General features: G+C 35.4%; 1 protein-coding gene across 1 annotated transcript; it reads right to left on the bottom strand.

The window, feature by feature from the left end:
- Positions 1–18448: 18448 nt before the first annotated feature.
- LOC143560663 (uncharacterized) lies at positions 18449–18883 on the bottom strand. The gene has a single exon (XM_077048921.1). The coding sequence runs from the start codon at positions 18881–18883 to the stop codon at positions 18449–18451; it is 435 nt and encodes a 144-aa protein (XP_076905036.1).
- Between the last annotated feature and the right edge of the window lie 1644 nt (positions 18884–20527).

Consider the following 20527-nt stretch of genomic DNA (forward strand, 5'->3'; position numbering starts at 1 on the left):
TATTATTTAAATCAAATTTACTTTACCAGCCCTGAACTTTCAATATCTTTATAATTTGTTTTAAAACTATATTTACGCATTGAATCTTGGACTTTAATATGTTATATAAATGAAATAAAAGGTAATTATTTGGAATTATGTTCGTATTATACTTGGGTAGATCGGGATTCGTTTAAATACAACCTTAAACACCGGAGTTTTGTTATTGAAACAAATAGAAAACGATTGATTTATAATTTGACGAAACTTGATATATATAGAGGAGGGTTAATGTACAATAATAGGTTATCGTACATTAGGTACGCGAGACCCTACACCATCAGATCCTAATTGTAATTAAAACTATGTGGTGGCATAATTGTAATTAAATCAAAAAAATACTTCTCGCCGATCGTCATTTGCTGCAAGCCTTCAACCATAATCAAATCATCCACAAAACTAAAGCATAATCAAAATCGATAAACCCATTATCGCTATAGTTTAATAATCTTCAATTGATCAAAAATTGTTGATTTAATCAATAGAATTAATGTGTAGGAGGCTTTAGAATCATCAATCGATTATAAAATTGCATAATAATACACTTAATTGAGCTATGACTAGGGTTCATGTTTAAACATTCTGCACAAAAACTTTAAACGTTCTGGACTTTTTGTACAGAACTTCTAAACTTTTTGTACAGAACTTCTAAACTTTTTGTCTAGAACTTCTAAAGTAAAAATTTTAGACCAAAATGAAGAAAAAGTTTAAACGTTCTGACAAAAAATGAACAAAAAGTTTAAACGTTCAACTAATACGTTCTGATCAAAACTACAAATTTAAACGTTCTGACCAAAACGAACACCTTTAAACGTTCAAGTTTAGATGTTCTGTACCAAAACTTTAGAAGTTCTAACAAAACTTTAGAAGTTCTATACCAAAACTTTAGAAGTTCTGTTCCAAAACTTTAAAGTTCTAACAAAAGGTTTAGAAGTTCAATCTAAATTCCACCCTTAAAACGTTCTAAGGTTAAACCTTTAAACATTAAGGCAAAAAACTTTAAACGTTCAAGCCAAATTCTCATCCTTAAACGTTTAGACTTAAACCTTTAAACGTTCAGTTAAAACCTATCACTCAAAACTCAAAATTGATCAATTGAATCTTCAAATTGATGATTAATTTGATCAATTTCAAAGTTTAATTGATCAATTAGTTTAGCAATTTCAATTTCAATCGGGCAATTTGATCAACTGACCTGTGAACAACTCATGACGAAGGAAGATGAGGTTCACGACGGTAACGTTGATGGTCGCGACAGTGAATGCAATCGTTGGACGGTGACGAATTGATGAACGGTGATAGTGAAGGCAGACGGAATCGATTGGAGCAGTGGATCATAGTTGATGAAATTTACAATATTGCCATCGCGTGATTTTGAAATCAACAGTGTAGGAACTCGCGTACGTAATGTACGATTAGGAATTATTGTATTGGATCTTTTCTCTCTCTCTCTCTCTCTCTATATATATATATATATATAAGTAAAACAACCGAAAATTTTTAAATAGGTCGGATTTTCGGGTTTGAAAAGTAACGAATGTTACACCGGAACTGGGGCCTTATAGTCCCAATCCCATGAATGATTTTAAAAGTAATCCTAGACGTGTTCCACACCCTAATGGGATGGGTATGACCCATCTCAATTATGTCAGGTTTCAGGTATTCCCATCGGGTCTGGGTCTCACTACAATCCCTAGCATGCGCCACCCTTAATTATTTTTTGTTACCAAAGGAGTGGGAATTGGCACAAGGGCTAGTGATTCATGAATCAATTCTGTGGCTAATAATTCTTCAACTTGTTTACGAATTTCATTCGACTCAGTGAGGTTGGTTCTATAGTGAGTGAACAAACCTTATTAACAATGGTGAAACGGGTATGGAATATAGATTTGATGTGCGAGAATATATATATAAATTAAACACAAATCGCAACTAAGCTTTAAAAACCAAACAACATATCCTAGTTCACACAAACGGCAAGTGTACCAGTCGCATATAGCAAAGAAATGGAAAGTCCGAATATCGAACTCGAAGAGACGTGAGAACGGCTCATATTATAAGCCCTAATCCAAGTCCTACCTAATAATATTTAATAGATTTTATTTTATTGTATTTTAATTAAGTTAAAACTAACTTAACTTAACTTAACGAAACTAACTGGAAAACTTAAAAACACTAGCGAAGCTCTTAACGAATATGGAGAAACGACTACCTAGGAAAGAATCCTACTGACAGTTCAACGGATAACGGAATTAACTAATCACACGACACCGGGATCATAAAATAATCAACTAAGGCTTATTTAAAGTTCGCTAGATCACCTCTCGGTCTCACCAACTAACCCTCACAAATCTAAGAAGATTGAACAAACGCACCGGGAAAAAGATTATTACGGTACCCTAATGACGCATCTCCTCTCGGACTCAACGACACAAAACCCGCTTAAAATTGATACTAGCAATTGTAGGGATAAAGGAGTAACAATATCTAACCCGATCTAAGACACATATTTGCACGCAAAACTAAACCGGATAAGATCAAAACTCCCTCTCGCGCAATTCTAACCTAACCGAATTAAGATGCGAGACAAATCGACTCCCTATTTCCTCTCGGTCGCAGGGAAGGTGAACCTATTGAATTTTAATAATTAATTGCACTCAAGATTCCTATGATAGTACTAACCAATGACAAGATCAAAAACACCAAGTCTATGACCTAAACGTAGAACCCTAACCGAACGACACACAATCAATCAATAAAAGTAATACGCGGAATCACAAGCAATAATTATATAAAAACAATATTTTAACACATCAAGATCGAATTAAATAAAGCCTTCAATAATAATAATATGTCACGTGATCAATCAAAACCAAATAAACCATTAAACAATGTCAATATTCATCAAACCTAGGCAGTGCAAAAAATTTAGCTACTCATGTAATAAACAATGATAAAAATAGTAGCATTAAATATCTTGGTGAAAGTTGAAAATAATGTTTAAAACTCAAACCCAAACAATAGACGAACCGGATATTGCTCCAAACTTGCTCGGTATTCCGTCAAAACTCCTATTGCTTCACAAAATAATGTTTCTTGTTACTCTTCTGTTTTTCGTCTGGACAGTGATCTTGAAAGAAAATCCTTGAGCCAAAACCCAAAGAGATATATTATTTTATCCAAAGACTTCTATAATAATATTTTCTTTTTTTTCCCTTCTGCCGATTACCCCTTTTTCATCTAGGGCTATTCTCTTTTTATATCTCTCCATATGCTTGTGTCTTACTCAAAAGAAAACCCCCTTTCGTCCACCGACTTGTTGTGGGCCTCCACTCTAATACATTAAAATCAAAATTGGTGAATAGATTAAAAAGAAAACATTAATAATAATAAGGATTATTGGATTAAACTAACCTCACCTTTAATGAGTTGGCCAATAATAATCCCACATGTGTTATTTCTCTCTGGAAATCCCACATTTTTCATGTATTTTTATGATCCCCCGTTAAAAATAATTAACGGGGTTAACTTTTTGCTGATGTGGCTATATGAGTTGGCATTTAAAAATCCAACGTGGCCTTTTTTTCTTTTTAGGGTTATTACGTGGCATTCCTCACCCATATAACCCCAAACTATAGATTGGAGCCCTAATTCCGTCGCCGGAGTAGCTACGGCACCACCTCCGCCGCAAGTGTGTCGGAATCAAGCGAAGGAGGCAAAAAGCTTGAATTCTGAGAACTACCTAGTTGATTATCAACAATATTATCATATGGGTGTTGCTCAAATTGACCCAATTGTTCCGGGTTCTACTCAAAATTCACAATTGAAGAATTAGGGCCTATGTTTCTTGGTACCGGAGTTGTAGTGGGTTTCCACGCAGGAAGCTCAGCAAGTTCATCAATGCGGATTTTGCTTTCCTAATAAGCCAGTCTACAGTTTTACTTGGCCGGTCATACCCAAGCCGGCCTTGCACATCGTAAAAATGTATCGCAGTATGCGCAGACAACCGTACACGGCGGTCTCTTGGACCTTTCGCTTTACATACGTTACTGTGTCTATCTTTCCGGCCGGTGGACTGTACAAGCAGATAAAAAAACTAAATTTTAAATAATAAAAAAAGCCACGTTGGATTTTTAAATGCCAACTCATATAGCCACATTAGCAAAAAGTTAACCCCGTTAATTATTTTTAACGGGTGATCATAAAACAAAAAATATGGAAAAGGTGGGACTATCAGAGGGAAATAACTTAGGTGGGATTATTATTGGCCAACTCATTAAATGTGAGATTATTTTAATCCAATAATCATAATAATAATAAACGAATTCTAACATTTTTTCTCGTCCAATATTCCAACATGTGCTCATCATGAATCATCTTGCTTTTATTGTTATTATTATTATTATTATTATTATTCACTTGTTTATCTCAAGTTTAAGTTAGTACACCCTTTTAGCTCATTGTCTCTTATAACCTTTAAAATTCAAATAATGAGCCACTTAGAAGTATTATTAAATAAAAACCAACTCAAAACTACTCAAAAGTGTAGGAAATATATATTGAATTTGTATATAATTTAGACCACATCAAATATTCCCACACTTAAAACTTTTTTCGTCCTAGAAAAAGTAATTTGCACAGGATCATAACCAAGTGAAAACAACAAACTCCCAGATTATTTAATATTATTAAAACAATAGAAACAGCTCGACATATAGACCACGATTGCCGGTATATTTGTCCACTTTAAACCCAGTCACTAACCAATCAAGCCCCCCAATTGCATTAAGCGTTTTAAGTTCAAGAGTCACGACTACACCTACCCCATCTCAGACAAAGAGAGCTAGAAAAAACTAGAGTCGAAGCAGATTGGTTCGACAAATCACCGTAAGCCAATGACTCATTGATGGTACTAAGTAGATGCACTTGGTGAAATTTGATGGATGAATGGTCATGTGGAATCCGTACGAGCTATTCCTAAATATTATTGGACTTTGTCCTATAAAACACTAATTTGATATTTATTGAGTAAGAACCTCGATCCCCAATAGCGATAACCTCAAGTCATTATCCCCTTAGCAACGCGTAAACTCTCAGCCCCGTCTAGTATGTGCATCTTTGGCCTCTTTTACTATTGTTGGGTGCTTTTTGCATCTTTTAGTTGTACTTTCTTTTCTTTCTTTTTTCTTGCCTTTGCAAGATTTTTTTTACCTAAATAAATATAACTATTTTCTAAGCTCGTAAAAAGATGGACATATGGTGGTGTGCTAGTTTGAGTGCATCTAAGTCTTACCATATCAAAGTTTTTAGATTATGGTAATTCTTCCTAAACATCGAAATTCGGTTTCACCGTTTCTCAAATTATTAGATATATTAAATATGCTAAAGAGGACTATCAAAGCTAGTTGGGCCTACCGACACATTCCAAATCAGATATGCAAATAATCTCTTCTTCTTTTATTATTATTATTATTATTATTATTATTATTATTATTATTATTATTATTATTATTATTATTATTATTATTATATTTTTCAAAATTTCCGAGAACTTGTTAACACAACGGTAATAATATCATTTCCTGCTTAACATTGAAGAAAAACAATTGTCAATGGACATTTTTCTTTAAAAATTTTTATTTTATTATTATTATTATTATTATTATTATTTATTTTTTTTTTCAAATTCAGTCGCCCTAGTCACTTTCAGTTTTCGGGTCAATGGCTATCCCGTATGTCTACAGGTAGATAACGGGACCAAACATATACAAGTATATGTCCCTCGAAACTTAAGTAGCCGGCATAATTTTCAGCGAAAGAACAAAACACATAACAGTCGCCCTAGTCACTTTCAATTTTCAGGTAAATGGCTATCTCGTATGTCTACAAGTAGATAACATGACCAAACATATACAAGTATATGTCCATCAAACTTGAGTAACCGACATAATTTTCAGCGAGAGAGTGCAAAAATGTTAATATTAAATTTTATTTATTTATTTATTTACAACTAAGTAAATTTAACTCCCGTCCCCACACTTAGAACGAAATCGTCCTCGATTAGAACAAGGAAAAGAAATAAAATAAATTAAAATTAAAATTTTCAAGAATAAAACAGAGAACGGGTTACTGGGTGGTTTATATGCAGAATCTTCACCAGCTATGTATCAATCGAACGACCGTATAGCATTTCATTCGCGGCCGTAACCTCGGAGAACCAATTCCAAAACGCCATCAAAGCTACCATGCGCATAATAATACTGCAATAACTCAAACTCGCTCGCATGTAGCGACGTACAACACATAAAACAAAACATAAGAAATAAACATATTTTTGTATTTTTGTATTTTTTTTACTTTTTTTATTTATTATTTTTTTATTATAAATAATGACAAATAGAATACCCTCAAAATCAACTGCTCGAATGGAGATTGAGTACGTACGGCTTCAATCGGGACAATCCTTAGTAACAAAAATAAAAATAGATAAACGAAAACTCGGGCTGCCTCCCGAGAGCGCTTGGTTTAACGGGTCCTCAGCCTGACCCTTCCATCACGCCTATTAATCAATAAAGGCATTGAGGTACAAGATCTCAGCCGTCTGCTCCGCAACCGTCTCACCTATGTAGTATTTCAACCTGTGACCGTTCACCTTAAACTTCCCACTTTCGTCTTCAATCTCAATTGTACTATACAGGAATACCTCAGTAATGGTGAACATGCCTGACCATCGGGAATTCAGCTTCCCCGGTAATAACCGTAATCGGGAATTGTATAGCAAAACCCGATTTCCACACTTAACTGCTTATTTCCCTTCAACTTACGATCATGTAGTTCCTTCGTCTGCTACTTATAACTATATGAATGCTCATATGCATGATCCCGCAGCTCCTCTAACTCATGAAACTGATGGAAACGATTCTCGCCCGCGGATGAAAGATCGAGGTTAACTGTTTGAAGCGCCCAAGAAGCACTGTGCTCCAACTTAACAGGCAGATGGCAGGCTTTCCCATAAATCATCTGAAACGGTGTGGAACCGGTCGGAGTTTTGTACGCTGTACGGAAATCTCACAAAGCATCATCTAATTTGTCGGGCCAATCCTTTCGGTTTAGCCCGGCTATCTTCTCAAGAATGCGTTTAATGCCTCGGTTACTCACCCCTACCTGTCCACACGGTCTGTGGGTGGTAGGCAGTCGCAAGACGATAGGTGACCCCATAGCGTTGCAACGCCTTCTCCATCTGCACGTTGCAGAAGTGAGTACCTCGATCGCTGATCAAAGCTTTCGGAACACCAAAACGAGAGAAGATATTTTTAAGAAATCTCACTACAACTTGGTCGTCGTTAGTGGGTAATGCTCTGGCCTCGACCCACTTGGAAACGTAATCAACTGCCACAAGTATGTACTTGTTCCCTCTAGATGACAGGAATGGTCCCATAAAATCAATACCCCAAATGTCAAAGACCTCGCATATCTGAATAGCATTTTGGGGCATCTGATTTCGGGATGAGATGTTACCACACGTTGGCATCGGTCACAACTTTTAATAAACATATGAGCATATTTGAAAATCGAAGGCTAGTAGAATCCTGACACGAAGACCTTTTTAGCAGTAAGAACAACACCATGGTGACCTCTGTCGGTCCCTCATGACAGTGGTTCAAAATCCGCCACCCCTCTTCAAAATCCACACATCTTCTCATCAGCTGATCAGTACGCTTATTCGCTAGAGTTTTATTATAACATAACTTAACAGGACACTTGACACTTGAGTCTTATAACTTTAACCTTTATAGGACGTTTAATCATTGTGGTGTTGCTATGTAACCCGAGTTAGGTAACCCAACCAGCTTGAGGTTGGTATAGAGACCAATACAATCCACGTGTTATTGGCTACTCCACTTGATCCATCTTTTCATCTTATCAACCTCTATCTCTTCTCTTCTCTCCTATTATTATTATTATTATTATTAATATTATTATTATTATTTTGTTCTTCTTGAAACCTCACTATTTTTGGTTTTAATGGCACATTGCATATGCTACATTTTCTTGAGGCACACTTTTAGTGGCATTTGGCATTTGTGCCACTAAACATTATGTTTTAATGGCACTTTGTGTATGCCATATTTGCTTGGCACGTATTTTAGTGGCATTTAGTATTTGTGTTACTAAAATTTATGTATTTAATGACACTTTTTGTATGCCATCTTTTCTTTGCAACATTTATAGTGGCATTTAACATTTGTGTCATGTAAATTTAGGTATTTAATGTCACTTTGTGTGTGCCATATATGTTTGACACATATTTTTAATGGCGTTTAGCTTTAGGACCACTTATTCACGATTGTAATATCAAAATCGTTAATAACCAAATAACACTTCTTAAATATATTGCTTATTTTATTTATGAGTGTAATACACATAAGTCAATATTCAAATGTAACTTATATTACAGTTTAGTTACAAAAATATATAATTTTGAGACATGTTTATCGTCCTAACGAATTAAATAAATGGCTGGTCTTAAACTTATTTGATAATCCACAAAGGTAGCGTATGACTAATTGTATACAAACAAATTTGGTTTGAATAACCAACAAGCCTATTCGAAAAGATATAAACAACATTTCAAAGTCATATTCCTATATAATCTTACTACTCTAATAAAAGGTTACTATATTTCGCCACTTGTCATCCTCTCATCACTCCTCACTTTTTTAACCCATATTTACTAATTTAACCCATATTCACTAAAATGGTATTAATTCAGATCACCCCGCCCAACTAATATTATCTGGATCCGTATATTTTTCAATCAATTTGTTTCCCCTTCTAAATTAAAAAACCCTACGCTGCAGACCCTCAATCAGGCATCGTGACCCCTTCGTTGACAATCCGCCATTACTTCGCTGCCTTCTCCCTTATCTAATTAAATCTACAGGACTGTTCATCTCCACCACTGCTATCGTTCATCTCCACCGTTGCTTCAGATCGTTCCATTGTCTCTTACTGTAAGGTAAATTTACACAACCTGACTTTATAACTGTTGGTGCCTACGTGAATCATAGGGTGAGATTAAAAGAAGAGAAAAGAGACCTTTGAATTTGATTTGGTGGTGTTATCTAAATGTTTGGTTGATGTTGATTGTTATCGAATATGTTTTTAATTAATATATTATCTTCACATATCCTTTTAAGTAATATGTATATAGTGTCCGTTCTGATGCTTTTTGCCATCATGATATCATGTTTGTTAATAATAAAGTTATTTAGATTATAACTATAATCAGGACTTAGGATGTTGGTGAGTGGACTATCCATCTGTGGATTCACAGCAATGACAATTCACTATCTGATGCTGATCAGCTTCGTGGAGTATCCATTCCCGATATTCATTCTGTTGGGTAACCTAACCCCAACATTTTCTTATTTTTTAAGAGCTAGATTTACTTTTTTCCCTATGGTTTAACTACTTTAGTACCCAGCCTGATGAATAACCACTTGAATAACTCTGTTAGATTTTTCAGTTAAGCAGAAGGACATTTTTTTTAAATTTTATTATTTAAAGGAATGTTTGGGTTAAATATACTTACTTTTATTATACTCAAGTAGTTAAACCTCAGATGATTTCTGTTATCAAACGTGCAATTGTTTTGAACTTCTCGATTGGGTCAACTGTCAACTCATGTTTGGATCAAAAAATTCGCGTTTGACGATAATTTATTTATGAAACTATATTCATCACTCACTCATAGACCAACCCGGCACGAGCCACTCATTTTTACCTGTTTATTAGTTGTTGATGTGTTGAGCTTTCATATTTTTGTTTCAATAATAACTAACTTCTTTTGGTAAATTTTTAATTTCCACTTTGCATTATGCATCTACGTAAACATGATGATATTCATTTTATTTTTTATATTGTTTAGGAGATTTAGTAGTACAAGGTACATCAATATATAGATGTTCATCATTTTTGCAACTACACAATTTCCATGGAGATTACTTCAATGCAGATCCCAACAACACTCTGCGCATACATGATCTTCAAATGGTAGATAAGGTACATGAACTTATGGTTTCTAACCAATAAAAAAACTTATTTCTTACAAGCATTTAAAACTTCATGCCAATGCATCAAAATATAATGATTTGTTTACTATGACTTTCATGTATAGTTACATAACAACAATACTTTGTGCATACATGATCTTCAAATGGTAGTGATCTATTGATAATGGATCAATAGAATGATGACATGTATCCAAAAAAATGTTGTTTTAATAGTATAGGTAGATTTGTGTAATCTAAGTTATGTAATTTATGTAATTTTAATGTAAATTGTAACTGTATAAAATATATGATCATTTTGTTAACTATATCTCATTTAATGGTTAAAGTACAAAATTTTCATCATTTACCCGTGTAATACACAGGCCTCAAACTAGTTAATTAATAAATAATAATCATGGAAAAAATCAAAAAACCAACATCAAATCATACGATGAATCTAATAATTAGAAGCACAACTTAACTCTGCACAAAGATACGAGCAAATGAATATTATCAAATTTCAAGCACACACAAAGTAATACCTAGAAAAACACATGTATAAAGAATAAATATCTAAAAATATGTAACATGAAAGGGGATTATTCTAACACTGGAAGGGAAGGTGACAAAATTTTCATCGATAACAAAGCTAAAAAAACAATTGGATTGTAATTTACTTAAAAAGAAGTGACCCTCACATGGTCAACATGTAACCAACTGGTGAGTGACTAGGATCCCAACGTGAACGCAAATGGTTGAGACACAAATCGCCCCTTACTCTCTCGGGACTCGAATCCCCTAGTCATTTATGCTAAGGCAATGTATAGTGGGTGTGGATTAGGGCGAATTTTGAACGCGAACACCGCCCCCCGGCGATAAGTGGGAGAAAAGGGGCGGGAGCGGGGTTTATTTGTCGTCGGATTGTTTAAAAAATAATATTATTATATTAAAATAACCTTTGCAATGGTCAAATGTAAAAAAAAATTAATTAAAACAATATATATATATATATATATATATATATATATATATATATATATATATATATATATATAAACATACACCCTTCTTCTCCATTTTATACACAATTCATACCCAAATTCTTACAAAAAATTAGCAAAATGAATCCTAGAAACAACCCGAACCAACCGAACTACCAATTCCCTGCTTTCGGTCAAACGTATGGTTCGCAACCGAGCCAACCGAACTTACAATGGAACCCGTTGAACCAACCGAGCTATCCGTTTCAATTTTCCGACCCGAACCTAAACATGTACGCCAACTATCTCAGTCCCCGAAACTAAATGCCGGCGTTCGGGTCTACACCACCGGAGTTGGAGCCGTTGACGGTGCCGGAGACGCAAACAGCACGGGCCTCCGGTTCAAGCAAAAAGATGACCCGTAAACACAAAAAGAAACAACCGGGGGAGCCGATTGCGCAACGTGATCCATACGGCGCCCGATGAAATAAACGAGTTGATCGGTCGTTTGGAAACAAATGCCACGGAAATAGGAAAAGACCTTCGAGCATCTAACAAACAACAAGAAAAGCTGAACCAGACGTTGTAATTACGTCAAATGAAAGAAGACTACGAATTCCTCAAAGCGCAGGGGTTTCACGAGGAAGCCGCATTATTGTTTCAACGACGACGTGAAAAAATGCGAATATTACGGATATTAGTATGTTTTTTAGTTATGTTTTTTTTTTATTTTTTTCTTTAGTTATGTTTTTGTATATTTTTAGGTATGTATTTTTTTTAGTTATGTTTTTTGTATTTCTCTTTAATTTTAATGCATTTTTATTTAATTATTTAAATAAAATGATTTTTATTTGTTTAGTTTAATTATAAAAAGAAAATAATAAAAAAGATACTGTGAGCCCAATTTGTAACCCCTAACCATTACACCTCAAAAATAAATTCCCACTCTTTGCTGACTGGCTGTCACGTGTCACAATTCGCACTCATTTGTAGCCCCTCCACTACGCATAGCATAATAAGTTTTAATTTAATATGTATATAGATTTGAGGCAGTAACAAAATGAAAGGAATGAAATTTGGGAGAAATAAATGGGGGAAACAAATTAAGCTAAAAATATACGGAGGGAATGCAAATTTGGAGAGAGAGAGAGTTGGGGAATGTAAAAATTGAAGATCTGAGAGTCGTATAAGATAAAAAATTATAAGAATAATTTAAAATAATATCATAAGATTAATAGCGGTATATATATATGTGTGTGTGTATAATAGTGTTGTATTACATAATTACAATACACATTATTGCATATATGTATTACATTGAGATTTTTTCCTTTTTTGAACAATAATTTTATAAATTTTTATGTTATGGGTTTTTAGCATCCCAACCAATAATATAGTTGTATTTAAATGTTATATCTGATTTAGTATATAAACTACCTACACATACAACCTAAAAAACATAATGTACAACATTTAGATTCTTAAACATCACTTGCGTATGAAAGATGAGCGTAACAACTTCACTTTAAGTTAACTTTTGCCTAAAAATCTTGTCTCAAGCTCGTCTTTTAAACATTGCTCGCCTTAATTGTCTCTCAACTCAGCACGTGTCAGGCACACCTTTTTAAACCAATGTTACATTATACGCGTAGTTTATAAGAGTTTCTTTCATATAAATATTTATGTATAATTAGTTACATGGTAATAACGTATAAATTAAATTAACGTGCTTATTATGAGAATCATGTAGTGTAATTATATATATAAAGGTAATGTAATTATGTAATTACATCATAGTGTAATTACACTATGTTGTAATCACACTATACAATAATTACTTTATGTTGTATATATAATTACATTATTTAATTCACACAGTTGGCACATTAATTTAATTTGTATTTGATCCAAACCCATTAGTTGTATAAATATATATCTAGATGTTTGATTATTTCAACTTAAAAAGTTTAAAAAATGATGTTATATGCAAACACCAACTCCATTGTGTCTTTACAATTCTATATGGCTCGTATAGGCATTTCATGGCTAACAAATGTACGGAGGGAACAAGATGACTGCCTTTTGTTGTCTATACGAGTTTTATATCCCATATGTGACTCGTATAGCCCATATATGACTTGTATAGGTAGACTTTTTACCTTGAAAACAAAATACAAAATATAGGAATAACAATCGACATGGTTATAAAATAGAAACACGTAATTTAAAAGTATATATTTTACTCCGTACTAATTAAACAACCTATGAACTACAAGAGTGATTTAGATTACCGGCGTTTCGAGAGATATGTATCATACATTGTTTTCGTATGAGCAAAATATGTACTTTTACTTCATGTGTTTTTCTCTAATACCATGTCGTCTATTATTTCCTATAGTTTGTAGTTTTTTGATGTGATTATTCTTTTTTAAAAGTACGCCTATACGAGCCATACAAGGGCTGCACGAGATAATGAAATAAATGCCGCTCGCTGGCACAAACTGACATAATTCAATATGGTCCTATATACAAGTTGTATATGGTTATCTGGTGCTCAAATTACAAATCTGGTACGGGTGTAACCCAAGACTTAATAAATTGCTTCCTCTTTAAGAGCATAAATATTATCCATTAAAATATGTGAGTGGAGTTCTTATAATGTATGAAGTGGTTTAGGGTGTTGTGAGTGGAGGAGTGAGAAATGCAACAATTTTTCTGGATATTTGAAAGATTAATGTTCATGCTCGGACCAGCCGGTCCGATATGATCTCAATATAATTTTAAATTTTGAAAAAGAGGATTTGATGAGAATGCTCTTAATTTTTTCTCTAAATCTATATACTCAACGCTATATTTTTAGATTTCCCACTCTCTCTAAACAAAAGCACGCTTCAAATTTCAGTCCCCCCCCAACCCCAAAAAAAAAGTTAAACCTAAAGTCACGTCATTCACCCTTCTCTTTTCGCCATCAGATGCGATGCCAAAGAAGGGTGTCTTCAATACAAACCCTTCTTCTCCTTTGCTCATTGCCCCCTTCTTGTTTGGTATCAAGGATCCCGATGTTGTAAACAGTTGGTTTTCTCTCTCAGTTTTAATTGATTGCAGGTAAACAATGCTTGTTCCACTCCAGTTTATCATTGATGTTTGTTAAAGTGTCACAGAATTCCAACTCACAGGCTTGGTTATGCAATTTTTATCCGTTGAGGACTCAAGAGAAAAGAGCAGGACCATGGTGAAAATGCATAAACTAATGGTGAGTTTGCAGGTCTGCTTATACATTTATTAAACATTTTTAAACTTACTTAGGATTTAGGATACTTGCTCAATATTTTTGTTGCACGCCAGATGTTTGTGAAAATGTCTGCATCAATCTTTTTTTATATATGTCTTCTCATCATCCTGAAGTTAATTTACAATGGTAATGACTAATGACTTAAGTATATAATGCAAACAGACACCATATATTACAAAGTTGTGGACAAGAAATGAAATTATAATTTTTTTCCTTTTAGAATTTATTTCCCGTCACATTTTGGTTGATGTTGTAAGATTTATGTCACTGAGGATAGTTGATAATGATGTTTTGCTTGATGATGTATGATGTATGTTACATTTTACTTGGTTTTTAGGATGAATTACATGATATGTGTTTTATTTTAAGCGTCAATCTCTTGTGTATTAAACTTTATTAGTATGTTAAACCTAACTCGATGCATTTGGTTAATCTTTTGTATGTAATGTGAAAATAAGAGAAACATATATAATTTTTTCCCCTCTAAATAAATAAAATAAAAAATCAGGGTCTTCTTAATCAAGTTAAACAAAAAAGGTTTATACAATAAATCTATAAGCTTCTTGACTTACGTTTTAAAGAATAACATGCATTCATAGATTAATCGTATTTGTTGGTTAAAGATTATAGAACACATATTTTACGTTTCAAGTTTTTTGTGTTTCAAGTTTTTTGTACTTTGAAATAGAATTATGGCAACTTCAAAATTTAAGTTATCAAACTTCTTTTAAAAAACTACAAATTCTTTTTTGCTGTCTGTTAGTATATGGTTTAATCATGATGTTTTGCTGCTGTTATGGCTTGTAGTGGAGATATATTGTTATGTCATGAGGTTAAGGAATTTTATTATGCTCATACCTTCAAGAAACTTATACGTATACTTACAATGAAATTTGTGTATTTTCATGTTTGAGGAAAGACTGCATCAAAGATTTATGGACTAGTTGTTGGAGTAGACCACCAAGATAAGCATATTAGATTCAGCTTGTTATGCCAGGTTAAATATCATCTTATTGACTAGTTACTTTTTCACTATTTCGCAATACTAAATGGAGGTGATTATGTTGTAATATTGGTATGAAATTGACCAACCAAAACTTTCTAGTTTGCAGGGCAAGAAAGACGATTGGAAAATTAATCGTTAAATTTATGTTGACATTGTAGTTAAGGTAATATGTTGGCTTTTTCCCCAATTGTTAAGTGTTTGGGCAAATTCTAAATGGTTGCATATCATATATTGGTTTTGTCTAATTGTTAGGTGTTCGGGTAATTTTCTTCTACATTTTTTTTGTGTAATATCTAAAAGAACTTTCACATTTTTTTTCTTTTTGAATTAATACTAATGCTTGTTTATATGGTTGATGATATCAGTGTAGATATCATGAGAAGCATTGAAGTTAAGTTTTATGAAAGTGAAATTCTCATCCAAAAGAACGTTTAGACTTGTTCTGTAAACATTTGGAATATGTTACTTATTATACAATTTTTTGGTAACATTTTGTATATGTTTCAGATTGAACTCATGATATCTACATTTATAGTTTTATCAGTTGTTTATTATATATATATATATATATATATATATATATATATATATTATTGTCAATCAGGTGATTTTTTTACGAGGTTATGTGCCACAAAAAATTAGTATATATATATATATAGATAAATAGAAATAGTTTTTGCTGACAAAATACTTGTGTCACAAAAGTTTTTTTTAGATTGTGACAAAAAGAAAAGTTCCACTAATACTATTATGGATATGTAACTATGTTTACTTTTTAAAGGCAAAAAAGTGTCCTAATACGTTTTTATTGGGACGCGTTTTGGGTTGTTAATGAATATATTATGCGACCATAAAATTGGTTTCATAATCTTATTTGAGACATCAGAACTTTTTTTCTTGGTACTAAAGTACCTATAATGTTACATCATAAGGGTCTTATAAATTAATTTTTAAAGACGCTTGTATGTGTATCAAAAGATTAGAGGTGGGCAAGCACATGTTAAAACATTGTAAAAGTGTCATAATATATTTTTATTGGGACGCTTTTTGGGTTATTAATGGATATTTTATGCAACCATAAAATTGGTTTCATAATCTTATTTGGGATATCAGGACACTTTTTGAGTTCCGAGACCAATTACAACTCTTTTACATGAAACGCTTTTCTTGTTAGTCCTATTAAATGAAAGGTCCTATAAAATAGCATTTTAGGACGCTTTTGTGCGTACTAAAAAGCCCTTTTTGTTGTAGGCACCTATACTAAAAAGAAACGGGTCGTCTCAGATGTAGAACTTTACATCAGCAAAGAATATCTTCTTTTGTTGGTGAGACATTTTCCAAGGGAGGGAACCATCGACGAGAAAGTTCGCGATATCGGTAAACCACGGGTAGCCGTCATCCTGGGCTTTGGCAAACATAAGATTCTCTATCGGGAAATGGTCATTGATGATGACCCCAACATCTCCAATCTCGGCTCTCTCAAGACGTGACAAGTGATCGGCCGCCACAATCTCGGCCCCCTTTTATCACGGATTTCAATATCAAACTCCTGAAGCAGCGGGATTCATCGGATAAGATGAGGCTTAGCGTCCTGCTTGCTGAAAAGATAATGAATGGCAGCATGATCCGTGTAGACGATTGTTTTGGGCAGAACAAGATATGATCTAAACTTATTAAATGCAAAGACCACAACCAAAAGCTCTTTCTCGGAGGTGGTGTAATTCTCTTGAGCACTATTTAGGGCCCGGCTCACATAGTAGATTGGGTGGAAGTGCTTCTCCTTCCTCTGTCCAAGTACTGCTCCAACAGTGTAGTCGCTCGCGTTGCACATCAATTTGAATGGCAAAGACCAGTCGAGAGCAATCATAATCAGGGCGTTAACAAGTTTGTCTTTTAGAAGATCGAACGCCTCAATACACTGTTAAGAGAAGACAAATGGAGCGTCTTTCTCTAGTAGCTTGGTCATCGGTCTCGCAATTTTCGAGAAATCTTTAATGAACCGGCGATAGAAACCAACATGACCTAAAAAGCTACGAATGGATCTCACAGAAGTGGGCGGGAGAAGATTAGAAATGGTTTCAATTTTAGCTCGATCGACCTCGATCCCCGCACTTGATATCCTATGTCCTAGAACGATGCCCTAGCGTACCATGAAGTGACACTTCTCCCAGTTGAGGACTAGGTTGGTGTCGACGCAACGAGCCATCATCCTATCAAGGTTGGAGAGACAATGATCGATAGAATTCTCGAAGATAGAAAAATCGTCCATGAAAACCTTCATGGATTCCTCGATCGTGTCATGAAAGATCGCTACCATACATCGCTGGAAAGTAGCTGGAGCGTTACAGAGTCCAAAGGGCATACGTTTATAGGAAAACGTGCCGTAGGGGCAAGTGTATGTGGTGTTCTCCTAAGCATCGGGAGAGATTGGGATTTGGAAATACCCGGAGAAACCATCCAGAAAAAAGTAGTACTGCTGACCAGCCAAATGCTCTAGCATCTGATCAATGAAGGGTAGAGGATAGTGATATCTCCTAGTGGCATCGTTCAGTCTACGGTAGTCGACGCAGACTCTCCAACCGGTCACTACCCTAGTTGGAATAAGCTCGTTCCTTTCATTGGTGAGACAGTCATGCCACCCTTCTTGGGAACCACTTGGACCGGATTCACCCATGGGAAAAATGATTCCCACATCAATGAATTTGACGATTTCTTTCTTAACGACCTTGGGCATTTTCGGATTAAGCCTCTGTTGAGGCCGAACGACATATTTGAAATTATCCTCCATGGGGATTTTATAGAGTGCAGAACGAGGGTTTAATCTCTTTGATGTCGATAATCTTCCATGCTATCGCCTCCTTATGGGCTTTCAGCACCTTCAACAACTTCAACTTCTCGACCTCCGTCAAGGCAGACACGATGATGACGGGTAGCTTCCTCTCTTCGTCCAGAAATGCATACTCAAGTGATCAGGTAGATCCTTAAGTTCTAAGGAAGGAAGAGGCCTCTCAACGGAAGGTTGGTCTCTCAGATTGTCTCGCACGATCTCAACAGCTGACTCTAAATCTAGGGGTGGTCACACGATGTCATCCATCAATGGTTGAGTGGTCATGGAAACCATCTCGACCTCTGAAACCTCCCTATCGAGAATTTGTGGGTTCAAGGTGGGTCCTCCACATATGTCAGTGAAAAACTCCCGCACATGCGATACGATGGTGTCAACGAAATACAGGGAGTCGTCCGCCAACTTGGGGTGCTTGAGTGACTGACTTACGTCAAAGGTGACGTTATCATCCCCAACTCTCAGAATCAGTTTGCCCTCACGGACGTCGATCAATGCCTGCGCGGTGGCAAGGAATGGTCGGCCTGAAATGAGAGGGATACTATTATCCCCATTTATACCTAGAATGACAAAGTCCACTGGGAAGATAAACTTGTCGATACGAACGAGCATGTTCTCGACCACCCCTCGCGGGCAGTTCACGGAACGACCAGCAAGCTGGATACTCATTCAGATTTGCTTCGGTTCGCCAATACCCAACTACTGTAAAACAAAATACATCATAAGATTGATGCTGGCCCCTAGGTAGGCCAAAGCATGTCGAACTGTATCATCGCCTAAGATGCAGGGAATTGTGGATCGGCCATCTTTTTGGGCAACTTGCTTTGCAACACTACAGAGCACCCAACACTCAGTGGAATTGAAGAGACCTCAGCTAGCTTCTCCTTATTGGAAAGAATATTCTTGAGGAATTTGGCATATTTAGGCATCTGAGTCTACTTGAGAACTTCAAGGAACTTGGAGTTTTGCTCCTAGTCTCTGTCCGATCGTAGTCTCCCAGGATTAGGCAGTTTGGGTTTCTAGACTCTTAGAGGTGGGTTTGATGATGATGAAGGCATATAGGCCGGCTTCATACTCACTGGAATAATCTGTTGGTGTGCCTCGACCGGAGGAGGCTCCATCTGGATCTCTTCATCGACTGCAGGTGTGACAACTCTCGAAGGATCAGCCTCTCTTTCTCTTCTTGCACCGGTTCTAGTAGTCACTACTTTGGCGAACCCTCTCGAATTTTTCTCGGTATTACTCGGTAGTGAACCTGGTGCTCTCTCGGATAACTGGCTGGCAATCTCTCCGACGTGACGCTCAAGATTAGCTAGAGATGTGGCCTGGTTCTTCAGCATAGCATCGTGTTCCGCAAATTTCGCCTCATTTGTCACTCGGTTCCGCTCATCCCGCTTCAGCAGCTCAACCATCATCTCCTCTAATGAGGCTTTCTTCTCCTCTCTCCCCACTTGTTCCGAACTTTCCTGACCTGAACTCCCCTGCCCTAATAGATTCTCTCGACGTTGGTTTTGGTATTAGGCTTGGTAGCCACTGGCTTGTCCCCCTCGATAGTTATTCTGATTTCTCCAGCCAGTGTTCCCACCGAGGGGGGGGGGGGTTATGATATATCAAGGGGTTGTTGACGAAGTCAACCTCCTTCTGGTTGCTACCCAGCTTTACAGGACAGTCAATGGTATTGTGACCCCCTCAGCAAACCTCACACTTTGCGATGCTCTTAATGGTAATATCTCTAACGAGTTTGTTCAAAGCATCAATATGCGCCTGCATGCTAATGTTCAAATCGACCTGAAGTACTCCTCTAGATGACGTGGAAGAAATTCTGCCCCCATGCCTCTCGCAGTTCGCTGCTAGATCATCAAAAAGGACGACGCAGTCATCATGATCTTTGTTCTTAAGGAGGTTCTCGTTAGCTGTCTGGTTCAACATATTTCTCACGTGTTGTTGACATTAAGTCAAAGACTCACTAAAAAATAAACCGAATACAACTAATTAGATAGCGGTAAACGGGTGTTGAACACAAGGAGTTTGTGGAAAATGTGTTACCAAGTAGCTTTGTAATTAATGTATATTAAACTAAATGCAGAAAGTAAATTCAATGATTTGGTTGTTTGGTTTGATTTAACAATAAGAACTAAAAACAATTTAACAAGTTTAAATTCAATATGAGAAAATATGTCTTCCCTTGGTTTCAGGTTTCTATGAATGTCAAATTTAATGTTTAAACAGAGAGATGAACAATAGATAAAGTTCCTGTTTATGTAAACGATTGCGATAATTGAAGATCAAGTACTTGGATTATATAACGCAAGG

This window comes from Bidens hawaiensis, unplaced genomic scaffold (genome assembly GCF_021521415.1).
Source record: "Bidens hawaiensis isolate Kalapana, Puna unplaced genomic scaffold, B.hawaiensis_p1.1 tig00020419_1, whole genome shotgun sequence".
In the NCBI taxonomy this organism is placed as follows: Eukaryota; Viridiplantae; Streptophyta; class Magnoliopsida; order Asterales; family Asteraceae; genus Bidens; species Bidens hawaiensis.